General features: G+C 41.7%; 1 protein-coding gene across 2 annotated transcripts; it reads left to right on the top strand.

Annotated features, from left to right (window-relative positions):
* Positions 1-997: 997 nt before the first annotated feature.
* Positions 998-19,636, top strand: LOC139311747 (zinc finger protein 721-like). 2 transcript variants are annotated; one of them, XM_070936242.1, is made up of 4 exons: positions 998-1,040; positions 1,468-1,594; positions 3,084-5,669; positions 16,501-19,636. In XM_070936242.1, exons 1-4 carry the CDS (start codon positions 1,020-1,022, stop codon positions 17,817-17,819), a joined length of 4,053 nt encoding a protein of 1,350 aa, XP_070792343.1. In that variant the 5' UTR covers positions 998-1,019; the 3' UTR covers positions 17,820-19,636. The 2 variants fall into 2 exon arrangements, with proteins under 2 accessions (XP_070792343.1, XP_070792342.1); XM_070936241.1 differs by lacking the exons at positions 998-1,040; positions 1,468-1,594; positions 3,084-5,669 and adding exons at positions 12,856-12,927; positions 13,386-13,512 and having other exon boundaries at positions 15,850-19,636.
* Positions 19,637-24,718: the final 5,082 nt, after the last annotated feature.

The raw sequence follows: 24,718 nt of genomic DNA, 5'->3' as shown, positions 1-24,718 counted from the left end.
TCCTGTTCCTGTTCCTGTTCCTGTTCCTGTTCCTGTTCCTATTCCTATTCTATTGTAATATAGTTTTTATAACCCTATTGGGTATTTTTAATATTGTTTTTGCTTGTTTTATTGTTGTGAGCCGCCCTGAGTCCTTTCGGAGATAGGGCGGCATACAAGTTTAAATAATAAATAAATAAATAATTAGGATGATCTTAATAGAATCCTGTCCTGGTTAGGTAAATGGTTCTATTCAGCTTCACCCTGATTATTTCTAAGGACATAAAACAAGTTGGGACAGGGGCAGTAATATTTTGTTTGGCTATTTTAGGTTCATGCGCTGTTCATGGAGATGGCCACCCAAGGGGATGTGTCCCATCTCCCTCAAGAAATTGTCTTTGGGGAGATTTCCCAGGAGGACCCATCTCAGGAGACTTCATCAGGTAAAAGAGGGTTCCTTTTGATGCATTGGAGTCCTCAGAAGCAGGGGTGAAATCTAGCAGGTTCTGGAGAATCGGTAGCGGAAATTTTGAGTAGTTCAGAGAACCAGCAAATACCACCTCTGGCTGGCCCCAGAGTGGGGTAGGAATGGAGATTTTGCAATATCCTTCCCCCAGGAGTGGGGAATGAATGAAGATTTTACAGTATCCTTCCCCCAGGAGTGGGGAGGGAATGGGGATTTTGCAGTATCCTTCTCCTGGAGTGCAGTGGGAATGGAGATTTTACAGTATCCTTCCCCCAGGAGTGGGGGTGGGAATGGAGATTTTGCAGTATCCTTCCCCTGCCACGCCCACCAAGCCACACTCACAGAACCGGTAGTAAAAAAATTTGAATTTCACTACTGCTCAGAAGTATACATTGCCTGAAGTCTTTATATTCCTGAGTTCCTGTTACAAGAATACCTTAGCCCCGTGTGCAAAATTTTTCTTCCGACTGTTTTTAATACACGTACTTCCTCTGCTTTTATCTCATTCTCAGAAAATGGAGCAATGGGGATTGCACCAATGGAAAGGTCTCCTCTTTGTGGTGGTGCAGAAACAATGGTTGTACTTCCAACTCAGGTAGGAGGATCCCACCTCCCAAAGTGCAACGTAACTTATTCAAGGAACATGCAACGCTCTCCGCAGTGGTCTGAATCACTTTTTCAGAGCCAATTTAATATCTCCCAGCTAACAGTTCATCAGAGCGTAAGCATCTTCCCAGTGTTCTGATAGCATCCATATATTCAAGCAAATCAAGCTTCTTCTTGAGAACATCTCCCAATATCTTGATCTGGTTGTTCAATGAAGACTTGTATCACCTACTGGGCAACATAAGACATGAAAGTGTCATATAGGAATATCCCAATAGTCGCTTAATGAATGTGCCTCAGGAATTGATCAAAAAGAATATAAGAGATGTTCCCAACAAGTGGGATATTTTTTTAAATTAGAATTTGCAAATATTTTTTGGAATTGCACATTAACAAGGATTGCTATTGTCCTTTAGGTTCCGGTGTCCTTTGAAGATGTAACTGTGTTTTTCTCTGAGGAGGAGTGGGCTTTGCTGGATTTTAACCAAAAATCCCTGTACAGAGAGGTCATGCTGGAAAATGCTAAGAATGTGGAGTCCATGGGTAAGGGATCCCTTTTGTTCTGGGTTGAAATTGGTGGGGAAGGTATATTCTGATGAGAGCTAAGCAGCTTATCAATTTCTTGGAGGATATTCAGGTCTGTACTTTAGCTGGAGAGAACTGATATGACTTTATGGGCATTGCACCTAGAGCAATAATGGCTAACCTTTTTGCCGTTGCATGCCAAAAGCAGGGGGAGCTTGGGGGGGTCATGCGCATGTGTGCCCACACCCATAATTCAATGCCCCCCATGCTCCGCCCCGCGCTGCCCCATGCATACGTGCACAACCCCCCCCACGCCTTGTTTTGGGCCCTCCCCAGGCTCCAGAGGCTTTCTTAGAGCCTGGGTTGAAAACAGCCTCCCTCATCCCCCCCCCCCCCCCGAGACCCTCTGGAGGCCAGAAACAGCCCGTTTCCCAACTTCCGGTGGAACCGGAAGGCCCATTTTTCACCCTCCCCAGGCTCCAGAGGCTTTCTTAGAGCCTGGGGAAGGCGAAAATGCCCTCCAATACCCCCCACTGGAGGCCCTCCGGAGGCAGAAAACGCCCTCCCATAGCCTCCATGCGAGCCCTATACTTACCTGTCATCCATAACAGGCCACGTGGAGATACCTGGGAGGGGAGGGGTGGCATGGGCGGGGCAAGTTGAAAATCAGTTGGCTGGCGCACTAGAGCAACAGCTCGTGTGCCCGCAGATATGGCTCCACAGTGCCACCTGTGGCACACATGCCATAGGTTCACCATCACAGACCTAGAGTCATGTATGTGAGATGGGTGGCTATATAAATCAAAATAATCACAGCATAATTTTATTAAGGACTATGTTAAATAAATAATACAAAACCTGACACAAAAATACATAAAAGAAAAAAATTAGAAAGTGCAACACCCCCCCCGCTAAGAAAGAGTCTTCTCTTTTCATCTCCAATTAATATTAATCAAGATTAACAATATATCACTGACTATTAAAATAAAGCCCAATACCTTTTCATTCCATAACTTACCCTGTTTTCTATAAAGTCTTCTCTAAATTTTCAGATAGCCTTATTAAACAAAGATGTAGTGAAAATTAACCAAAAAACCCTAACAATATATAATGTAATGTAATATATCCTTTCCATTTAATCTAGGTTCCCCTCATCTCTCTTAACAACTATTAAACATTACCATAATAACCCCTTGTTTAGATATCAAAAGATTAATCCATTACACCATTGCATATTTCTGAAAGAAAAACTATCCAATCCAGATAATCATGAAACATCACAAAAAATAGCCTACTCTTTAACCGTACACAGGTAAACCAGTTCCTCCCAGCCATCTTTAAATCTCATTAATACTCCAAAATTATTAAAAGGAAGAGGTTTGAGCCCCCAGTCGTATTCCTACCACCTAGTACAGCCGTATTGAAATAAATATATAGCTAATATAATGTGATGGCACTTTCACTTTGTACCTTAAACAGCTGATGAATTTCTTTTTCTTCCAAACAGTTGACAGGCAGAAACCAGAGAATTATAAGGAATCAGGCGTGAATTCTTTGAAACGAACTGAAACTAGAGAAGGGTTATTGCAAAATCAGGAGGAGCCGAACATGACTGAAAACCAGTTGAACAATAGGATGGAGAAATCCTCTAATTTTAAGTATGGAGAAAATTGCACCTTCCATATGCAACATCACAAAGAAAAAGGAAGCTGTTTAAAAGCTGAAAAAATGTCCATCCATAAATCAGATGTCCATGAATATAGCAGTATCTGCACTAAAGAGAAGCAGCTTGAATGCAAGGAATATGGAAAAAATAATAATTTGAATCTCTATCTTACTTTACATCAAAACGTTGAGATACCAAAATCACATAAATGTTCAGACAGTGGGAAAAACGTTAATGAGAGCAGCACTTTTAACTCCCAGAAAACGGTTCATAGAGTGCAGAAGTCATGTAAAAGCAGAGAACGCAGAACAAGTTTTTATACAAGCAATGATCATATTGTGCACAAAAAGTCCTATCCAGGAAAGAAACCTTATAAATGCATGGATTGTGGAAAGAGGTTCTATACAAGTATTGATCTTACTTCACATACAAGTATCCACACAGAGGATAAGCCACTTAGATGCACAAACTGTGGAAAGAGCCTCACCACAAGTAGTTCCCTTAGTGCACATAAAAGGATCCACATGGGAGATAAACAACACAAGTGCATGGAATGTGGGGAGAATTTCAGCCAGAGTGCTTCGCCTAATTCCCATGAACCGATCCATACAGGGATGAAACCATATCAACACTTGGCGGGTAGAAAGCGATTTTGTACAAGGAGTGATCTCATCGCCCATAAGAGGATCCACACAGGGGAGAAACCATTTAAATGCATGAAGTGTGGAAAAAACTTTACAATGAGACGTGGTCTTATTTCCCATGAAAGAATTCACACAAGGGAGAAAGCATATAAATGCATGGAATGTGGAAAGACCTTTGTAAGCAGAAGTGATCTTACTTCCCATAAGAGGAGCCACCCGGGAGGAAAACCATACCAATGCTCGGAGTGTGGAAAAGGCTTCAGTTGGAGTAGTAACCTTACCTCCCATAAAAGGATCCATACAGGGGAAAAGCCTTATCAATGCATGGAGTGCACAAAGAACTTCAGAGACATGAGTTCCTTTACTTCCCATAAAAGGTTCCATACAGGGGAGAAACCATACAAATGTATGGAGTGTGGAAAGAGCTTTAGTCAAAACAGTCAACTTACTTCCCATAAAAGGGTCCACACAGGAGAGAAACCGTATAAATGTACGGAGTGTGGAAAGAGCTTCACCACAAGTGGTTCTCTTACTGCCCATAAAAGGAATCACACGGGAGAGAAACCATTTAAGTGCATGGAATGTGGGAAGAGTTTCAGCCAAAGTGCTTCCCTTACTTCTCATGAAAAGATCCACACGGGGATGAAACCATTCCAATGCTTGCAGTGTGAAAAGGGATTCGGTACAAGTAGTGATCTCATTTCCCATAAAAGGATCCACACGGGGGAGAAACCATTTAAATGCATGGACTGTGGAAAAAGCTTTACCATGAGACGTGGTCTTACTTCCCATGAAAGGATCCACACAGGGGAGAAACCATACCAATGCATGGAGTGTGAAAAGTGCTTTGTAAGTAGGAGTGATCTGACTTCCCATAAAAGGATCCACACAGGCGAGAAACCGTATCAATGCACCGAGTGTGGAAAAAGCTTCAGTTGGAGCAGTAACCTTACTTCACATAAAAGAATTCACACAGGGGAGAAACCGTATAAGTGCATGGAGTGTGGAAAGAGTTTCAGTCAAAGCACTTCCCTTACTTCCCACGAAAGGATCCATACAGGGATGAAACCATATCAGTGCATGGAGTGTGGAAAGAGATTCAGTACAAGCAGTGAGCTCATTTCCCATAAAAGGATCCACACGGGGGAAAAACCCTATCAGTGCATGGACTGTGGAAGGAGTTTTAGAGACTTGAGTTCCTTTACTTCTCATAAGAGATTCCATACTGGAGAGAAGCCCTATAAATGCATGGAATGTGGAAAGTGCTTTACTCAAAGCAGTCAGTTTACCTGCCATAAAAGGATCCACACAGGGGAGAAGCCATACAAATGCACAGACTGTGGAAAGAGCTTCACCACCAGTGGTTCCCTCACTGCCCATAAAAGGATCCACACGGGGGAGAAACCATATAAGTGCACCGAATGTGGGAAGAGTTTCAGCCAAAGTGCTTCCCTTAGTTCCCATGAAAGGATCCATACTGGGATGAAACCATATCAATGCCTGGATTGTGGAAAGACCTTCAGTCAAAGCAGTCATCTTAGTTCTCATAAGAAAATCCACTCAGGGGAGAAGCTGTATAAATGCACTGAGTGTGAAAAGAGCTTTCATACAAGCAGTTCCCTGATATCACATAAGAGGATCCACTCTGGCGAGAAACCATATCATTGCATGGACTGTGGAAAAAGTTTCATTACAAGCAGTTCCCTTAATTCGCATAGGAGGATCCACACGGGAGAGAAACCGTATCAGTGTCAGGAGTGTGGAAAGAGTTTCAGCCACAATACTTCCCTCTCTTTTCATAAAAGGATCCACGTAAGAGAGAACCCACCTGCCAGCATATAATATGGAAGGAGTTTCATTCAGAATAATGAATGTCTGATAAAAGGAGCCACAAAGAGGAGAGGCCCTACAGATGTACGCAGTGTGGAAAGAACTTAATGTGGTTCCATTTCTGATTACAGTGTCAAAATAGAAATGGAATGAATTATAATTGAATGATAGGGAAGGAAGGAAGAAGAGAAGGGGTAACATGGATGAAGACAATTACAGGAACGTTTTAGAAAAGTTTCAATTTATTACAGTGAGGCCAAGATTGTGTGATAGGTATGGTATAGATCAGGGGTGTCAAACTCAAAGCCTGGGAGCTGGATCTGACCTCCGGGGTGCTTAGATCTGGCCCATGAGGCCACCCTGGAAACAGCAAAGGACCAGCCCATGGTACCTCTGCCCGCAGCCCTCCCAAGCTCTGTTTTTTCTGGCAGAGGGTCGCAGCCGAAAACAGCTTGGGAGCCCGTTTTCACTGGCAGAGCGCTTGGGCCACCACAGGCACCCCCGACACGAGTGACATTGAGCTGGCCACGGCACCCAAGGTCAAACACAACCCTGATGCGGCCCTCAATGAAATTGAGTTTGACAGCCCTGATATAGATGGACTTGATGGTGTCTAACTAAGCATATGCCTCAAATATAACCTTATTGCAGTATGCCCAAATTTTTATTAAACCAGATTTTTATAAGGAGACACTTGTTTATCTGAAATTTAACTGTTTCTCTAAGGCTTATAGTAGAGTTAGCTCTCTTTTCTTCTACTATCTACTTATCTCTTCTTCATACACCTCTAGTCCAATTAGTTTCTACATTCTTTCCTCTTCCTTTTCTAATAAAACTGTCCCTTCACCAATTTCTCATATTTTTCTTGTTCCATTTGGAAGCTGGAAAAAGCATGTTTGGGTGTAAGACATAATGGTAAACAAGAACCAGTCTGCTTCCTTATTTTAATGGCAATGGAATTTTATTAAATTTTATTTACATTATTTTTATTCTTGACCTGTTCCTTTCTGAAGCATGATTTTGACAGTCCTTCAGATATGTGACTGACGTGACATTTATTGACAGGACAGTAATTGGATATCTACCAGTAAGAGACTCTACTTCAGTCAACCACAATACCCCAAAACCATTGGGAGAAAATGCCACACATTGGCCAAACCTGTACATGATACTGAAATATCGAAAAGTAAAGTGTGAGGAATTTGAGAGGAATCGCTTTAAACAGACAGAACAACCAATTCAGTGGACAATGTAGTTCTCTTGAAGAACATTAAACGTGATGTGTATTTGGGCATAGCTTCTTAATTTGACATACACTTTATTGAATAGTGAACTGTAATTAAGCGAGGATTAGGTTATAATGGAGACCCCAGTGAAGCTATTGACTCAGTATGTGGCAGATGAGAAAAAATAAAATCCACATTAGGGATCAGTAGGAAAAGAATGGAAGTAAAACAGCTGCAACTGTTATTCCCTTCTACAGTATATGAATATTGTGTATAGTTCTGATTTTCCCATTTGAAAAATGATATAAAGGAGATGAGGGAAAGTTCAAAAGCAGCCATCAAAAAGATTAGTGGCTTGATTATATTTGTGTTTGGCACCCTCAAGCAAAAACTAACAAAATAAATCACCCAGGTTCTTTACAATGTGTGGCAGAACTTGTGGGTGGAGTTAAAAGAGGAATTGGACTAGAATTCCTATGTAGCCCCACGTGGACTAAGTCCAAACCTTGAATTCCGTTGCCCATTATCTAACTACAAACAAGTACTAAGCATTAGTTGTACATTTATCTTCTCAACTAATAGCATCATCTTGTATCTAGCTAAGGGACAAGCGAATTCAAGGGGGTTGAATTTAGTCTGCTTGTGGCTACATAGGAATTCTAAGCTGATCTCTTAATTCCACACCCAGATTCTGCCACTCCTACATGTGCAAAACTTTAGGTTTCAAGGATCATCTAATTAAAGTTGATTAGAAGATTTAGAATAGAGAGAAAAGTGTGCTTTTACCATGTCCATTATTAACCATAACCCTGCTGAGAAAACTGCATGTATTCCGTCTCCAAGATTTAAAATTTCATTCAATAGTATTTCTATCTTTAATAATGGTTTAGATTTGCCTATATTTATATGTATATGTGTATTCATTATTTTATATACATTATTTTTCACAATGTTAGCTATGCAGTCACGCATGTGAGATAGATGGCCATAGAAATCCATTAAAGAAAAATAAATTTACTGGTTTTTATGTAGTTGTGTGGGTTTTTGTTTTGTTTTTTTTGCAAATGAACAAGCATTGATCTTTCTATAAAAGTGAATATTAGATACATATAAAAACAAAGCAGCATATTTGCTTATCTTTTTTTCCTTAAAAAAGTTATGAGATAGCCAGAAACCGGGCCACACAAATAAGCGAAGCCCCATCTACGGGATGCAGTTAGCATGCAAAACCATGCCTCCTCCGGTCTACGGAAAAACCTCTCTCCATGGAACTGGTCCCTGGTGCCCAAAAGGTTAGGGGCCACTGATTTATGGGACTTTTTTTTTTTTTTTTGCTTGTTTGCCTAAATGTTCCTTATTGCAAAAGGGACCAGAGTGATTGATATGTATTGAATATTCAAATATCTGCTATTTTTCTTTTGCATACAAGAACAACCATGGCCAATCATGGTTCTAACTGCCAAGACAGACGCATTGTAAAGATCATCATTGGAACTGGAGTCTCCTATAGATATTGGAAGACATGCAATGTTACAATGTTTTATAATATACAGTAGATCTCCATCCAATGTACATGTGACAAGCTGTGCTGTTCTGACCATTACACCAGGAAAAGATGTCTGTTACGGTAATTCCTTTCCCCACAGTAATAGCCAAAAGAAGCAAAAAAAGTCAGCATGGAGGATTTGCAATCACCAAAATTAAAATGGCAAGTGTCTGTTCAACTGCCGCTGGTTAAAATCCAAAGTTGTGGATGTTCTGTTGCTGGAGGCTTTCATTTGTCCGAGATGGTATAAGGAATCCTGCCTTGGCCAGGGGATTGGACTAGACCAGTGATGGCTAACCTTTTTGCCATCATGTGCCAGGAGGGGTGGGCGGGGGAGGTTCGTCCACGTGCATGCCCACACCCATAATTCTATGTGCCCTGCCCTGCCCATGTGAGTGCAACCCCCCCTTCTCCCCAGTGCTGGCATATGATGGCTAGGTAGGCCCGTTTCTCTTTCTCACCTGGCTCCAGATCCTCTATGCATCTTGGGAGGGCAAAAACAGCCTTTCCCACTCCCTTGGAAGCCTGAAATGGCCCATTTCCCAACCCCCGGTGGGACAGGAAGTGACTTTTTTGCTGTGCCCTGCCTCCAGAGCCTCTCTAGGAGTCTCTGGAGGCTGGGGAAAGCAAAAAAGTCACTTCCTGTCCCACCAGGAGTTGGGAAATGGGCCGTTTCAGGCCTCCGAAGGGCCTCCGAGGGAGTGGGGAAGGCTATTTTTGCCCTCCCCAGATGCATAGGGAGGATCTGGAGCCAGGTGAGAAAGAAAAACGGGCCTTCCCCACTCCACCCAGGCCCTCCGGAGGCAGGAAACAGCCTGTTTCCCTACTTCTGGTGGACCTAGAAGGCCCGAAAATCAGCTGGCCGGCGCACACATGCGTGCCAGAGCTAAGCTGGCGTGCCCACTGATATGGCTACGTGTGCCACCTGTGGCACGTGTGCCATAGGTTCGCCATCACGGGACTAGACTAAAAGACATAGAAATATGGAAAACTGATAGCAGAAAAAGACCTAGTGGTCCATTGAGTCTGTCCTTTGACTTTTTGTTTCAATTTCTTTATATTTTTTAATTAATAAAAAATACAGGTAGTCCTCAATTTACGACTACAATTGAACCCAAAATTTATGTTCCTAAATGAGAAATTTGTTAAGAGAGTTTTGCCCCATTTTATGACTTTTCTTGCCACATTTGTTAAGAGAATCACTGCAGTTATTAAATTAGCAAGACGATTGTTAAATGAATCTGGTTTCCCCATTGATTTGGCTTGCAAAAAGTGTTCACATGACCCCGGGACACTGCCAACCATCATAACTGAGTTGGTTGTTAAGCATCCCAATGTAAATCACATGACCATGGGGATGCTACTAGTCATAAGTGTGAAAAATGGTCATGTCACTTTTTTCAGTGTCGTCGTAACTTTGAACCATCACTAAGAGAACTGTTGCAAATCAAGGACTACCTGTATAAACCACAAGCCCTATGAATCTACCTTTGACTTCTAGCTGTATTTGGTTTCCATTACAATCTTTTTCTCCTATTATCATTACATTTGCTTTTTGGAAAGTTCCCCCAAGCTTCCTGCATACCTATATCAAAATCAGAATAGAGCTAGAAGGGACCGTGGAAGGCTTCGCTCACTTTCCGTCCATCGCTCCGCAGGCTTGGCACGCAGGACCCGCTAGAGGGCGCCCTCTGCAAACAATCATTGGATTCAGGCGAATTGCTTTTGCAAGCTCCGGGGAAGCATCTCACCCGATGCTTGCAAAGGGAGGGCAGGAAGTGACTGTTTGCACGCCGAAGGACCGCTTTTCCAGGAAGCGGCGTCCTGTCCAAACGCTGGACCGATCCTGCAGACGGCTTCGGCCTTCCTTCGCTAGTCCTATCTAGCCCGCAGCTGCCGGGCTTGGAAAGCGCGCCTCTTTCCTGGCCTCCTCGCAGGGGAGCCGCGGAATTGACGGGCTCTGGTGAACTGACGAGCCAGTCTTGGGTGATCTCAGTCTCCAGATCTGGAGAGGCGTCCTTCTTGAAAACCCCCAAGATTTCAGCTACTCATTTGCACCCCTTTTAGGGGGTCCATAGGACGCTCATCTCTGCAAAGAGAACCTCTTCTGGGTTAAAGATTCAGTTCTGCACCAGCTCTCTCCTGAGGATCTCTTATCGGTGAGATGGACAGCATATAGATTTATCTGGAAAGGGGGGTCTTGTAGGGAAACCTTCCCAACCTTCCCACCTCCTATACTTCCTTTTTCACCTGCATCATTTTTATGATATGTGCGGCAAGGTTACTTCTGCAAGAAGAGCCTATTCTGGGTTAAAGATGGAATTCTGCACAAGCTCCCTCCTGAGGACCCCAGCAAGCTCAGGGTTTGTTGTCTGCTGAGAGCATCTGCAGGTCGAGGATCTGGGTTTCCTGGCTTGGGAAGGGGTCTCCTTCCTACCACTTGGAGACAAGGAAGTATTCCTTTCAGCAGAAGTCCAAGGGACCAGGTTGATCTGCATCCCATGTCAATATTCCCTAGATATCTGAGTCCTGCCTAAGTAGCAGTTTGGGCAGATAGTCGTAAAAAGATTAAAGCCCACAAACTTCAAGATTTCTAACCTGCACGCTGTTTGTGAGGTCTATCTGTGGTGGAAGTTGTTTATGTTGCATTCATAAAATTTTCCACCCCTTTGCAGCTATTTTCATTAGCAGTTGTAATCTGCTGTGTTTGAATGACAGAATAACAGAGTTGGAAGGGACCTTGGAGGCCTTCTAGTCCAACCCTTTGCTCAGGCAGGGGCACCCTATACTATTTCAGACAAATGGTCCAATCTCTTCTTTAAAACTTCTAGTGATGGAGCACCCACAATTTCTGGAGGCAACTTTTTTTTTTTTTTTAATTTGATTTATATGCCGCCCTTCTCCGGAGACTCAGGGCGGCTTACAATGCGTTAAGCAATAGCCTTCATTCTTTTGTATATTTTATACAAAGTCAGCTTATTGCCCCCACAAACTGGGTCCTCATTTCACCTACCTTAGAAAGGATGGAAGGCTGAGTCAACCTTGAGCCTTGGAGAGATTCGAACCAGCAGAAATTGCAGGCAGCTGTGTTAATAACAGGGTGCACTAAACCACTGTACTATCAAGGCTCTTGTTCCACTGATTAATTGTTCTAGGTCAGGAAATTTATCCTTAGGACCCAGATTGTTGGGAACAATATGCTGACTCTGTAAACCGCTTAGAGAGGGCTGTTAAGCACTGTGAAGTGTTATATAAGTCTAATTGCTATTTCGAGGTTGCTTCTCTCCTTTGATTAGTTTCCATCCGTTGCTTCTTATCCTGCCTTGCTTCTATTCTTTGCAGGCCTTGCAGTCATCAAATGTGTGGATGGATGAATGTGAATTTTAAACAAATTGAATAATGAAAGAAAGTTCTTCCCGTTGTGTTGGATTGCTGGATTACTGAATGTACTTTCCATAGAAGCTAATCATTCAAAGGAGAAATATTCTCCAAGATGGCAGAAGGTGGCTCTCCTTACCATTCTGCTCCCATGAATAAAAGTGGCCTTGTAGATTCAGAGGAGCCTTTGGATTTGTTTGGACAAGCAGCAAGAATCAAGCAGAACATTCTGGAAGAAGCAGCCACACGTTGTGTTGCCCAGTGTTGCCCTTTCAGAGAGCTCTGTTGCCAGGAAGCTGAGGGACTCCAAGTCATATGCAGCCAACTCCATCATCTTTATGATCAGTGGCGGAAACAAGAGGGCCGCATGAAAGCTCAGATGGTAATCCTGCAGCTCTACACCCCACCCACTGAGGTGGAGAGCTGTGTCTGGATGCATGGAGCAGGGTCCAAGTCCCAGGAAGTGACCTTAGCCGAAGGTTTCCTCCTGAGCCATGTGGAGCAGAAAATTCAGCCAAAGCAGCAGGTGAGATCATAACAATATGAATGAATTCTTAAATGTAATCAGGTTGATTTTAATCAAATGTATCCTTGATAGACAAATGATTCCATCCCCCTTCATCCTGATTATTTCCAAGGTCATATAACAAGCTGGGGCAGGGGCAGTAATGTTCTCTTCACTGCTATTTCAGATTCATCGGCATTTCATGGAGGTGGTCACTCATGGTACTAAAGCATCAGGAGATGCATCACATCTCCCTCAACAAATAGTCTTTGGGGGAATCCCCAAAGAGGACCTATCTCAGAAGTCAACATCAGGTAAACGGGGTTCATTTTGATGTATTGGTGTCCTCATGAGTTATGGAGTACCTGAAGTCTTAATATTCCTGAGTTTCGTGTACTGTATTACCTTGAGCCCCGTGTGCAGAGTTTTTCTCCAGCTGTTTTTAAAACATGTACTTCCTGTGCTTTTATCAGAAAATGGAACAATGGTGATTATACCAATGGAAAGGTCTTCTCTTTGTGGTGGAGCAGAAACAGTGGCTGTACTTCCAACTCAGGTAGGAGGGTCCCATGTCTCAGAGTGCAACATTATTTAGTCAAGGGACATGCAACTCTTTCCAAAGCGGTCTGAGTCTCTTTTCCAGTGCCAATTTAATATCTCCCATCTAAATAAATTTTCAGAGCATCTTCTCAAAGTTCTGGTACTATCCATAGCATCTCAAACATCTTCTTGAGGATATCTCTCAACAACTTCTTCTAGTTGTTCGATGAAGACTGTGTATGTCCTACTGGATAAGACATTGATTAAATATCATATAGGAACATCCAAATACTTGCTTGATAAGCAACCTTGCAGGAAGTATTGGAATCCATTTTGCTCCCTCATCTTGTCCTAGGAGTGGCTCAAGATGAATATAAGGTTGCTCCCAGTGAGTGGAAAATTTTCTATTAGAATAAGGAAATTGCTAATATTTTCTGGAATTGTTCATTAATAAGGAGTGTTTTTGTACTACAGATCCCTGTGTCCTTTGAAGATGTAGCTGTGTTTTTCTCTGAGGAGGAGTGGGCTCTGCTGGATTTTGACCAAAAATCCCTGTACAGAGAGGTCATGCTGGAAAATGCTAAGAATGTGGAGTCCATGGGTAAGAGATTTGTTTTACTCTGGGTTCAAATAAATGGAGAAGTATATTCTGATGAGAGATAAGAAGCTTATTAATTTCTCGGGGTGAGGGGGATGCTAAAAATGTGGATTTCATGAGTAAAGGATCCATTTTGCTCTGGATTGAAATATGTGGAGAAGGTATATTTTTACCAGTTTTTCAGCGATTAAGGTCTGTACTTTTCGTAGAGAGAACAGAAATGTCCATATGTGAGTCATGTCCAGAGTCACGTATGTAATACAGACAGCTGTATAAATCAAAATAAGGAGCCGTGCTGGTGTAATGGTTAGAATGCAGTATTGCAGGCTAATTCTGCTGACTGCCGACTGCCACCAGTTCAGCAGTTTGAGTCTCACTGACTCAAGGTTGAGTCAGCCTTCCATCCTTCTGAGATCGGTAAAATGAGGACCCAGGTTGTTGGGGGCAATATGCTGACTCTGTAAACCGCTTAGAAAGGGCCGCAAAGCAGTGTGAAGCAATACATAAGTCTAAATGCTGTTGTTATTGCTATTGCTAAATAAGTAACTTTAATAGTAAATTAGGATTGATTACAAGAAGGCATTTGATTCTCTGCCACATATTTGGATAATCAAGTGCCCATAAATAATGGGAGACTAGAAACATCAGAAAATTTGTGAAAAGATGAATAGCTCAATGGAAAACATAGTTGCTGGTCAGTGGTGTTAGACTGGGAGGGGAATTTTTCAAGGAGGCTCACTATCACCACTACTTTTGTCAGTGCATTGATTCCTCTCTCAACAATACTGAACAATCAGGCCATGAGAAAAAAATAACATCTGCCAGGTTACTTGGTATAATTTCCATTGGGCATTTTAATTAATTCAGCTTTTTCAATTTTTCCTCTATGGCAGGGGGGTCAAAGTCACATTATCACGGTGTCGTCATGTGATGTATTGCAACTTTTTCCCCCTTTGCTAAAGTGGATGTGGCCAGCACATGATGCATTTGGCCCGCAGGCCGCAAGTTTGACAGCCCTGCTCTATGGATAGTAAGGGTGGCACATTTGCTCAGTCCGAACTAGTGGATATTTGGCTGTACATTCAAACATGAGCAGCAGTTTCATTTCAAATGATGTTTTTGCACACTAATAGACTGTGCATGTATGGAAGAAAGAAACAAGAGGGGCTAATTCTGACTGCACAAGACCAAGCTTTCAGAACAAATGCATACAAAAGCAGAATCGAAAACAACAGCAAATGCCACTTCTACAAAAAAAAAAAAATCTACCGTGTTTCCCTGAAAATAAGACCCTGTCTTATATTTTTTCGAACCCCGAAATAAGCGCTTGGCCTTATTTTTGGGGAGGTCTTATTATTTTAGGGTACATGGAGGAAACCAGAGGAAATGGCGGGAAGTGGCTGCACATGCGTTTAAATATTTTCGGGGAGGGCTTATTTTCGGGGGGGATTTTAGTGCATGCACTCCAAAGCCCGATTGGGCTTATTATCAGGGGATGTCTTATTTTAGGGAAAACAGGGTAGTTAGCTGCTGCAAGAAGATTGCACAGACTGATTACAAACAATGCCATGTTATAGAAGCAACAATGGTGCATTGATACTGTGTATCTGCAGAAATTGCCATTTTCCTGCAATGAAGAACGGGTGGGAACACAAAATAGAAAAAGTAATGAAAAATGAAGATGCTGTGAAGTGCTTAAGTAGAGATAAAAGCAATCTCTGCTCTTGGGGAGTGGGGGGAGGGGATCAGGCACAAGATATCCTGATAGTCTCACTCTGTTTTTCTCACAGATGTTAATTTGAATCAAGTAAGTTATCTGTGTGGCTGATGACCAGTGCAGGGAAAGCTAAGGGTGAAAGAACACACCTGGAATGCAGACCTATTTTTTCAAGGGAGGGCAACTCATCTCAAACATGCTAAATCCCATTTAAGTACAGTTTACTTGTAGCAATAGCACCTCCATTTTCTCCTGATTTAGTTTCAACTTGTCTTCTTCCATATTTGAAATTGAATTTAATCATATTCCACTCCAGAACTCTAGATGCTACTCCCCAAATTGACCTCAAATTACTTTCCCTAATGCGTAAAAATAATGGAGCTCTGTGGGACCTCATATCTTAGGTGGCTCGTAGCAGTCCAACATTCTGGAGATAACAGGAAGGATCAGAGATGCAGTAAACAAAGTCTCAGACATATTCCCACCACCATTTAGCTTAGAGGGGAAAATCTTGGTACAGTAGTTTTGAAATAAAAAAGGAGGCTAATATAACGTGATGGCACTTCATTTTACATCTTAAACAACTCATGTTTAATTTTCTTCTCTATTTTCCTTCCAAACAGATGACAGGGAAGAGCCTGAAGATTATAAAGAACCAGGTGTGAATTCACTGGAAAGGACTGAGACTACAAAAGGGATATTTCAAAATCGGAGGAAACCAAATGTGACTGAAGAAAACTGGTTGAATAATAGGAAGGGAAAATCGTCTATTTTTCAGTATAGAGAAAATTGCAACTTCAATATCCAACCTCACAAAGAAAAAAGAAGCTGTTTAAAGGGTAGGAAAACATTCAGCAATAAATCAGTCATCTCTGAATGTAGTAGAATCCATTCTAAAGAGAAGCAGGTTGAATGCAGGGAACATGGAAAAAAAGATTTGAATCTAGATCTTCCTTTACATCAAAGCATTGAGACACCAAAATCACATAAATATTCTGACAGTGGGAAAAGCTTTACTGACAGCAGTACTTTTAACACCCATAAAACAACCCATAGAGTTGAGAAGTCTTATAAGTGTACAGAGTGCAGAAAATGTTTCTATACAAGCACTGATCTTACTATGCACAAAAAGTCCCATGCAGGAAAGAAATATAAAAGGATGGAATGTGGAAGGAGGTTCAATATGAGTATTGATTTTACATCTCATAAATGGATCCACAAACGGGAGAAACCATATAGATGTACAGACTGTGGAAAAAGCTTCACCGCAACTGGTTCCCTTACTGCCCATAAAAGGATTCACACGGGGGAAAAACCATATAAATGCATGCAATGTGGGAAGAGTTTCAGCCAAAGTACTTCCCTTACTTCTCATGAAAAGATCCACACGGGGATGAAACCATATCAGTGCATGGATTGTGGAAAAGAGTTCAGTCAAAGCAGTGATCTCATTTCCCATAAAAGGATCCATACAGGAGAAAAACCGTTTAAATGCCTGGAGTGTGGAAAAAGTTTTACCATGAGACGTGGTCTTACTTCCCATGAAAGGATCCACACCGGGGAGAAACCATACCAATGTACAGATTGTGGAAAGTGCTTTATAAGTAGGAGTGATCTTACTTCCCATAAAAGGATCCACACAGGCGAGAAGCCGTATCAGTGCATGGAGTGCGGAAAAAGCTTCAGTTGGAGCAATAACCTTACTAGTCATCAAAGGATCCACACAGGTGAAAAACCATATAAATGCATGGAATGTGGGAAGAGTTTCAGCCAGAGCACTTCTCTTACTTCCCATGAAAGGATCCATACAGGGATGAAACCGTATCAGTGCATGGATTGTGGAAAGAGCTTCAGTACAAGCAGTGAACTCATTTCCCATAAAAGGATCCACACAGGGGAGAAACCATATAAATGCACAGAGTGTGGAAAGAGCTTCCGTAAGAGTACTGATCTTATTTCGCATGAAAGGATCCACACAGGAGAGAAGCCATATAGATGTACAGAGTGTGGAAAGTGCTTCAGCCAACACAGAAACCTGTCCTGCCATAAAAGGATCCACACAGGGGAGAAGCCATACAAATGCACAGACTGTGGAAAGAGCTTCACCACCAGTGGTTCCCTCACTGCCCATAAAAGGATCCACACCGGGGAGAAACCATATAAGTGCACCGAATGTGGGAAGAGTTTCAGCCAAAGTGCTTCCCTTAGTTCCCATGAAAGGATCCATACTGGGATGAAACCATATCAATGTCTGGATTGTGGAAAGAAATTCAGTAAAAGCAGCCACCTTAGTTCTCATAAGAAGATCCACTCGGGGGAGAAGCTGTATAAATGCACAGATTGTGAAAAGAGCTTTTATACAAGCAGTTCCCTGATATCACACAAGAGGATCCATTCTGGCGAGAAACCATATCATTGCATGGACTGTGGAAAGAGTTTCAATACAAGCAGTTCCCTCAGTTCACATAGGAGGATCCACACAGGAGAAAAACCATATGAGTGCCAGGAGTGTGGAAAGAGTTTCAGTCACAACACTTCCCTCTCCTTTCATAAAAGGATCCACACAAAGAAGAACTCACCTTCTTCTTCCTAGTATATTCCTACAGGATCCACTTTTCGGATCACTGAATGCCACTTTGCATGGTCAACTGCGTCTCCAGTGCACAGGCCCGTGGCTTGCATATCTTTGTTGATGGTGTCTTGCCATTTCTGTTTTGGATACGAGGTCGCCAGCCATTGACTTCTGGTTAGTAGGCAGTCTTGCCAATGGTGAAAGGTGCTGGACTTGTCTATACCAGAGGAGCCAGCCTTCTCTCATCTTCTCTATAATTGGTGCCACGCCAAAGAACCTACCTGCCTGCATATAATAAATGAGGAACTTCTTTCAGAGTTGTGAAGTTCTGATAAAAGAAGTTACATGGAAGAAAAACTCGGTACATACCTGCAATATGGAAAGAACTTAAGTGATTCCATTTCTGATCAGTATGCCAACATTAAAAGGGAATGGATTATTTAATTAGAGAAAATGAGTTAAAGTGAAAGAAGGCGAAGAGAAGAAATAGAATGGATGGGCCAGATTAAGATGATAGGAAAGCTTTGGAAGAGCTTCAAGTTACTACAAGAGGAAGGCTAAGGTCTTGTCTATGTTGTAGGTACAATATAAATCAACTATATTCAGTCAAATCTGCAGTGAGAGATTTGGGATAACTAAATTTTTATTAAATAATTTGAAAATCTATGCCCCGTTGGAACATCATTTTGGAGCCATGGTAGTGCAGTGGTTAGAATGCAGCACTGCAGGCTAATTTTGCCAACTGCCAGGAGTTCGATCCTGACCACCTTACTGATGACTCAGCCTTTCATTCTTCTGAGGTCGGTAAAATGAGGGCCCAGATTGACTCTGTAAACTGCTTAGAGAGGGCTGTAAAGCACAATGAAGTGGTATATAAGTCTAAGTGCTATTGCTATTTCCTTACCTAAATAGAGGAACAGAATGACCAGTGATGAGCAAAAAAGCTGCGGGAACAGGCATGAACTCCAACTTCCTGCTAGCCTCTCCATTGAATTTCCTTCTGGGAATCTGGCAGGGAGCATTGGAAATCTCCCCTTTCCCTTCTCTTCCCAACAGGCAGGTAAGTGCTTGCTCCCAAGTAGGGGAGAGTGCAAGGGATTGTGAGAGTAGGTGGGAAACTGTCTCAGCAATACACCAGCAGTCAGCAGCAATGAGGTAATCATAATTTCTCCAAATTTCATTCCCTTGGGAGTCATTGGTCCCAGAATGGACACATTCTGTAAGTTAGCCCTTAAGCCACGCAGCGTAACCTTGAGGTAAAATGGGCAGCCTATAAATTTATGAATAAATAAATACATTTGAAGTGTATTGGTTCAACTGGGTAGCCCTATTCACCCAGTTAATAGTTATGATGAGATTTTGAATAGTATATAGATTATCCAAAACTTTTTTTTGCTTCTTAATTATTATCTGTGAGTTGAGTTGGGGATGCTGGTTTACAATGTATTTGGGAGCAGACATCTATATTGAATATGACTGGGCTAGAGGTATAAATGATTATAGACATAGCTGTGAATGAGCATTAGCCAGCCCTTAATCCTGATTCCAACTCTGGGCTTGGAGGATTGTGGTTTATCCTTGCTTGCCTGCAAAAATGTTAACTATTTTTCTAAGGTCTGAGGTGGGCCTTTTCTCCCTTCCTCAATTCACTCTTCTGAGACATATACCTTTGATTCTAAACCTGTATTTTTCCCCTATTTCCAGCAAAATTACCCCTTCCCCAATCTTTCGTGTCTTTGTTGTTTCGCTTGAAGATGGAAAGGGCATGCTTGGGTGTGAGATACAATGGTGCATGTAAATAGGAATTAATTTGTTTCCTTATTTTAATGACAATGAAATTTTATTATATTAAATTTTATTTACATTTTTTTGCTCTGGGTCTATCTTATTTTGGAGTATGGCTTTTGACAATGCTACATATGCATAGATACAGATTTGCACATGCCCACATCAAATTTATGGACCAATTCCTTTTCTGAAAATGCAACAGTCCATAGTTAGGATATGGAAGAGACACTACTTTGATCAACTACTTAATATTCAGAAATCCCTGGAAGGAAATGCAATGACTGTTATTTTCCGATAGGCCTTGAGCTGGCCAAATCTGTAGACGATATTCAATATGATTCAAGCGTCTTATAGTCTGAAAAATATTGTAATTAGTGCATCTTTCTACTCACATTCTATATGCTTTATTGTGTACTGGCTGTAGGCTGTGCAATTGAATACTTTTTTTTTACTTTGTATCTTGTTGCAAGAATACAAACCTGTTGATTTGAGAATTGGGTGCTTAATATGGTTCCTGAGTACTGGCTTTTTGGCCAGAAATAAACATTATATCCATCCTTGGTGTGCTTTAATGAGCATTGCATACCAGGCACAATCTCAGACTTTTTTGGACCACAAAATCTCATTTCCTGTTCAGGGTTGAATCATTTGTTAAACATTCATTTATTCTTAGGCATGTTTCACTTCTATCAAATTTTGTGCATTCCCTGATCAGCATAAAGCTGGTTTCCCAAATTGTGTTCATTGTTGTCTCTCATCTTTCAATTACAACGCGGCATTCCTGAGGATGCTTAATATTCTAAATCACTTGTAATTTGTGCACTCACTAATGCTATCTTTCCCTTTGTATAGAACAGTAATGGCATTGTTCAAGACAAACACATTGTACAGATCATCACTGGAACTGGAGTCTCCTACAGATTGGAAAACATGTGTTGTTATAAAACTTTACGATATAGGTCTCCGTTCAACATATACATGTCACAGCTGTGATGTTCTGACCATTCCTTTGCCCACAGTAATGGACAAAATGTTTTTTTTAAAGTAGTATGGATTTGCTACCCAGAATAGCCCCATGACAAGTGGCAAATTTAAAAAATAATTCGCAACTACTAAAATTAAAATGGCAATTGTCTGTTTACCTCCAACTGGTCAAAATCCAAAGTCCTAAGAGTTGAAGGATGTACCTGTGACACTTAGATGTAGGTGAGATACAAATAAATAATATATAAAAGGAGAAATGTTTCCATGCATGGAATGTGGAAAATGCTTCAGTAGCACCAGTTTCTTGCGAAAGGTATCCCACACAAAGGAGTAACTTTGGAAATGGTGAAATGAAACCTCAAAGGATTCTTAAATATCATTCCAAGTACAGAAAGAACTTCAAGCTTTACTCCCCCACAATAATTGGTACTGGTTGCGTCTTTTCTAGCAAAAATTCAACTTTTTTTTCCAGTCAGTTCTGCTCCTTTATTTCATCTGATAATTCTTACTATCTCAGGAGACCCTTTTCATTATTTGTATTTCATATTTTTGAGAATTGTTTGTTTCCTAACTCTTGTTTCCTAACTCCTAACTTCCTAACTCTTCAAGAACCACCTGTTTCTCTTCCCATTTATTTATATTAAAATAGCTTTATATTTCTCCTTTAACGCATAGCTGCCATCTCCTTCGTATACTTGGCTTTTTTGAAAGGTTCCCCTCAGCCTTCTAAATTTCCACATACTTCTGCAATTTCTGAGGGAATTTTTTTTCTGAAACTGAATGTCCTTTGACCAGTACTCCCATTTGGAATACAATATTTTCAATATTGGGGTTTTTTTTCCCCTTCAGGATCTCCATTTTGCTATCCCAAAGCTTCTTCCCAGGTGCCAGAGACACTTTTATTACCCCATATCAAGAATAGAATAGAAAGCAGAGTTGGAAGGGCAAGTCTTCTATTACAACCCTATACCATTTCAGACAAATGGTTGTCCAAAAACTTCCAGTATTAGAGCCTTCACAACTTTTGCTGACAAGTCGTTCTGCTGATAAATTGTTTTAACTGTTAGGAAATTTCTCCTTAATTTTAGGTTGCTTCTCTCCTTGATTAGTTTCCATCCATTGCTTTTTGTTCTGCCTTCAGGTGCTTTGGAGAATAGCGTGACTCTCTCTTCTTTGTGGCAGCACCTGATATATTGGAACACTGCTATCATGTCACCTCTAGTCCTTCAGGGGCTGTTCCACAAGAAAAGTGTTAACATCTTCGAACTGGAGAGTCCTCACTTAGAAAAGGACTTTGGGACAGGATCCCTCAGCACTACCATCATTTTACTAGAAGAGGACAGCATTCTCTTTCAGTTGCTCCTCAGAAACGCAGATCTTAGCTCCGCCTCTTCCAATGTTTCTTTTCTAAAGATTTCAAGAGGCCCAAAGGGCCATTTTTTCTGAGGTGAGTCTGCCAAGACAGTGAAGGAGAGGGCCGAAAGGGCCACTCACTCCTCAGTAGGGCCTTTCTAGGGAGAAGCACTCACTCTCTTTAACTCTTGGAATAGCTGGAGAGATCGAGAATGGCTGGAACCTTTGATGTCTGAGTACGTGACTCCATCTGCAAGTCTCGGAATTTGGTTCCTCCTGAAGCCTCAAATATATGTTAATCAGCCAATGAATTATCCAGAGACTATGAAATCTGAGTTTTGATCTGGACCACTGAAACTCTGTGATTGTGCCCTCTCCAATAATGTCAGAGGAAAAAATTGGTGGCAGCTGACTCTCATACTCTTCCTCAGAAGTACAACCATGGGGCTCTGATCCCCATTTATGCACAGAAATAGATGGTTGGATGACTTTGAGCTAGTTATTCTCTCTCAGTCTGACCCATCTCGCAGGGCTGATGTTCTTTGGAAAACAAGAGGGACCATTAGGTACTCCGCCTCAGTTCCGCAAAATATAAATTATTTAAAATAATAAACAGACACCACCCGTAAGTTTGATAACCTGGGGTCTGATTAACGATCAAAATATAGGTATTGTGGTAGAGGTGAAGCTCATCTGGTGAGTAGACAAAAATACGTAGCTAAATAGTTAAGCATTGTCCCAAAGATGATTTTTCAAGAGGCAACTAGACTTTCTGGTTTTTCTTGAAGACGTTTCACTTCTCATCCAAGAAGCTTTTTCAAAAAAAACCCCCAGAAACTCCAGTTGCCTATTGAAAATGCACCTTTGGGACAACCATGACCTGGATGACTCAGAATCTCTATAGACATATTGTTAATATAGCATTTCATTCTACCTTCAATATTTTAGTATCTCTAAAGAGACTTCACCTCTTCTCCATCTGGAAGGGCCATTAGGTTTTAGTAAAGCTACTAAGGCATGCTAGATCATTTTTGTGGAAAAAAAATAGCTTCATGATAAAAACAAATGTGTAGAGCTCTAGTCTCTTGGTGATTACATGCAAGTCTTCCTTTTATGGACAGGGTGTGAAATTGGATGTCCCACTTCTGCTTGGATTTCCTGGTGGTGTGTTATCCATGCACGATCCTGCTTCAATTCAAAATTCACAGGTGGGGCAGATGCTGCCTTTTACTGCAACAAAGGGGAAGAGAGCGATTGTCAAGCACATGGGACCTGCAGAAAACAAGAGTGAAACCTTCTGTAGGCAGGGATAACTTCTGTGATTCAAACTGGAGACAGCCACAAAAGGGGTTTGGTTTTTTTATTTAAAGAACAGGTTTTCTTTGCAAAAAGAGGTTTCCGCTGGGAAAGTGACTACAGTCTCAATGATGATGTGGAAAGATCAGTACAACGTCCAAACTTTACTCCCTCAAGCTCCTAACACCTATTTCATCCCCACGATCATTTTGGCTGTTCGCTCCCCTTTGCTTCCCAGGATTAAAACAGGATCCACCTGGGGGCACCCTCTTGCCAGGAGCTGAAGGAGGAGGGAGGGGGGAAGAGGGAGGGATCTCTATAGGGAGAAGCATTCTCTGCTTTCCACATTAAATTGCTGGCGGTAGGTCCTTTCGTGGAAGGAGGAAGGTGCAACTTACAGGCTGTGCTGGGAAGGCAGTGACGCTGGAGGAACTGCGAGGAAGGCGTTGCACAGATCCTGCCCTGTGCACCTCTCTTGGGGGAACGGAGTCAGGGCGAGGGGCAGAGCCGCCTTTCCCTGCAGGCAAGGCAGTAAGCAGCTTCTACTTTCCTTTCCCTTCGGGTAGATCTGGGAGAGAGGGAAAGTTCTTGGAAATGTGACTTTTAGATGCTGTTTTTTGGGTCTCCCATAAAATTGTTCCTGCAGTCAACAGTTTCTCCTGGAATAGTTTGCCTCCCGGAGCTGTGGGTGCCACAATCACTGGAGGCTTTCAAAAATAGTCTGGACAAGCATTTGACCTGCATGGTAAAGTCTCCTGCCTTGAGCAGAGGGTTGGACTAGAAGATCTCGGAGGTCCCTTCCAATCCTAGGATTCTATCTTCTATGATCATTTCCCAAGGAATTTTCTCTGGTGCTGTTCCAAGTCCAGAAGACTGGTTTAAATGGCTGCTGCCCACTTTCTCCTGGAATAGCTTGCTTCCAGGAATTTGGGTGCCCTAACTAGACATAAGGAGGGTGCCATCACTCTGCTAAACAACTAATTCCCACAGCAATCAAACTATTTACTAACACTGTATTACTATTATTTTTCTCATCCTTCCTATCTCCTCTCACTTACAACTATAACCTTTATGATTTATATTGTTTTATTTAGTTTCCTAGTATGATTTGATTGCTTATTTAGTATCCTATGACTATCACTAAGTGCTGTATCTTATGATTCTTAATGAATGTATTTTTTTATGTACACTGAGAGCATATACACCAAAGACAAATTCAATAGATTTCCAATCACACTTGGCCAATAAAGAATTCTATTCTAATCACTGAAGGTTTTCAAAAATAGACCAGACAACCATTTGATGGAGAAGGTATAAGATCTTTTGCCTTCAGCAGGGGGTTGGACTAGAAGAACCTCAGAGGTCTCTTCCATTCCTAGGATTCTGTGTTCTATGATGATTTCCCATGGAATTTTCTCTGGTGCTGCGTCAGGTCCAGAAGACTTCATTGTAAATGGCTGCTGAATTCCCCGGAGGAATTCCATGAGCCATCCTGCATA

This window comes from Pituophis catenifer, unplaced genomic scaffold (assembly GCF_029215685.1).
Source record: "Pituophis catenifer annectens isolate HBS135680 unplaced genomic scaffold, rPitCat1.0.hap2 SCAF_2, whole genome shotgun sequence".
Classification (NCBI taxonomy): Eukaryota; Metazoa; Chordata; class Lepidosauria; order Squamata; family Colubridae; genus Pituophis; species Pituophis catenifer.
Note: the sequence above shows the minus strand (reverse complement) of the source record. Positions and strands in the feature narration are given on the sequence as shown.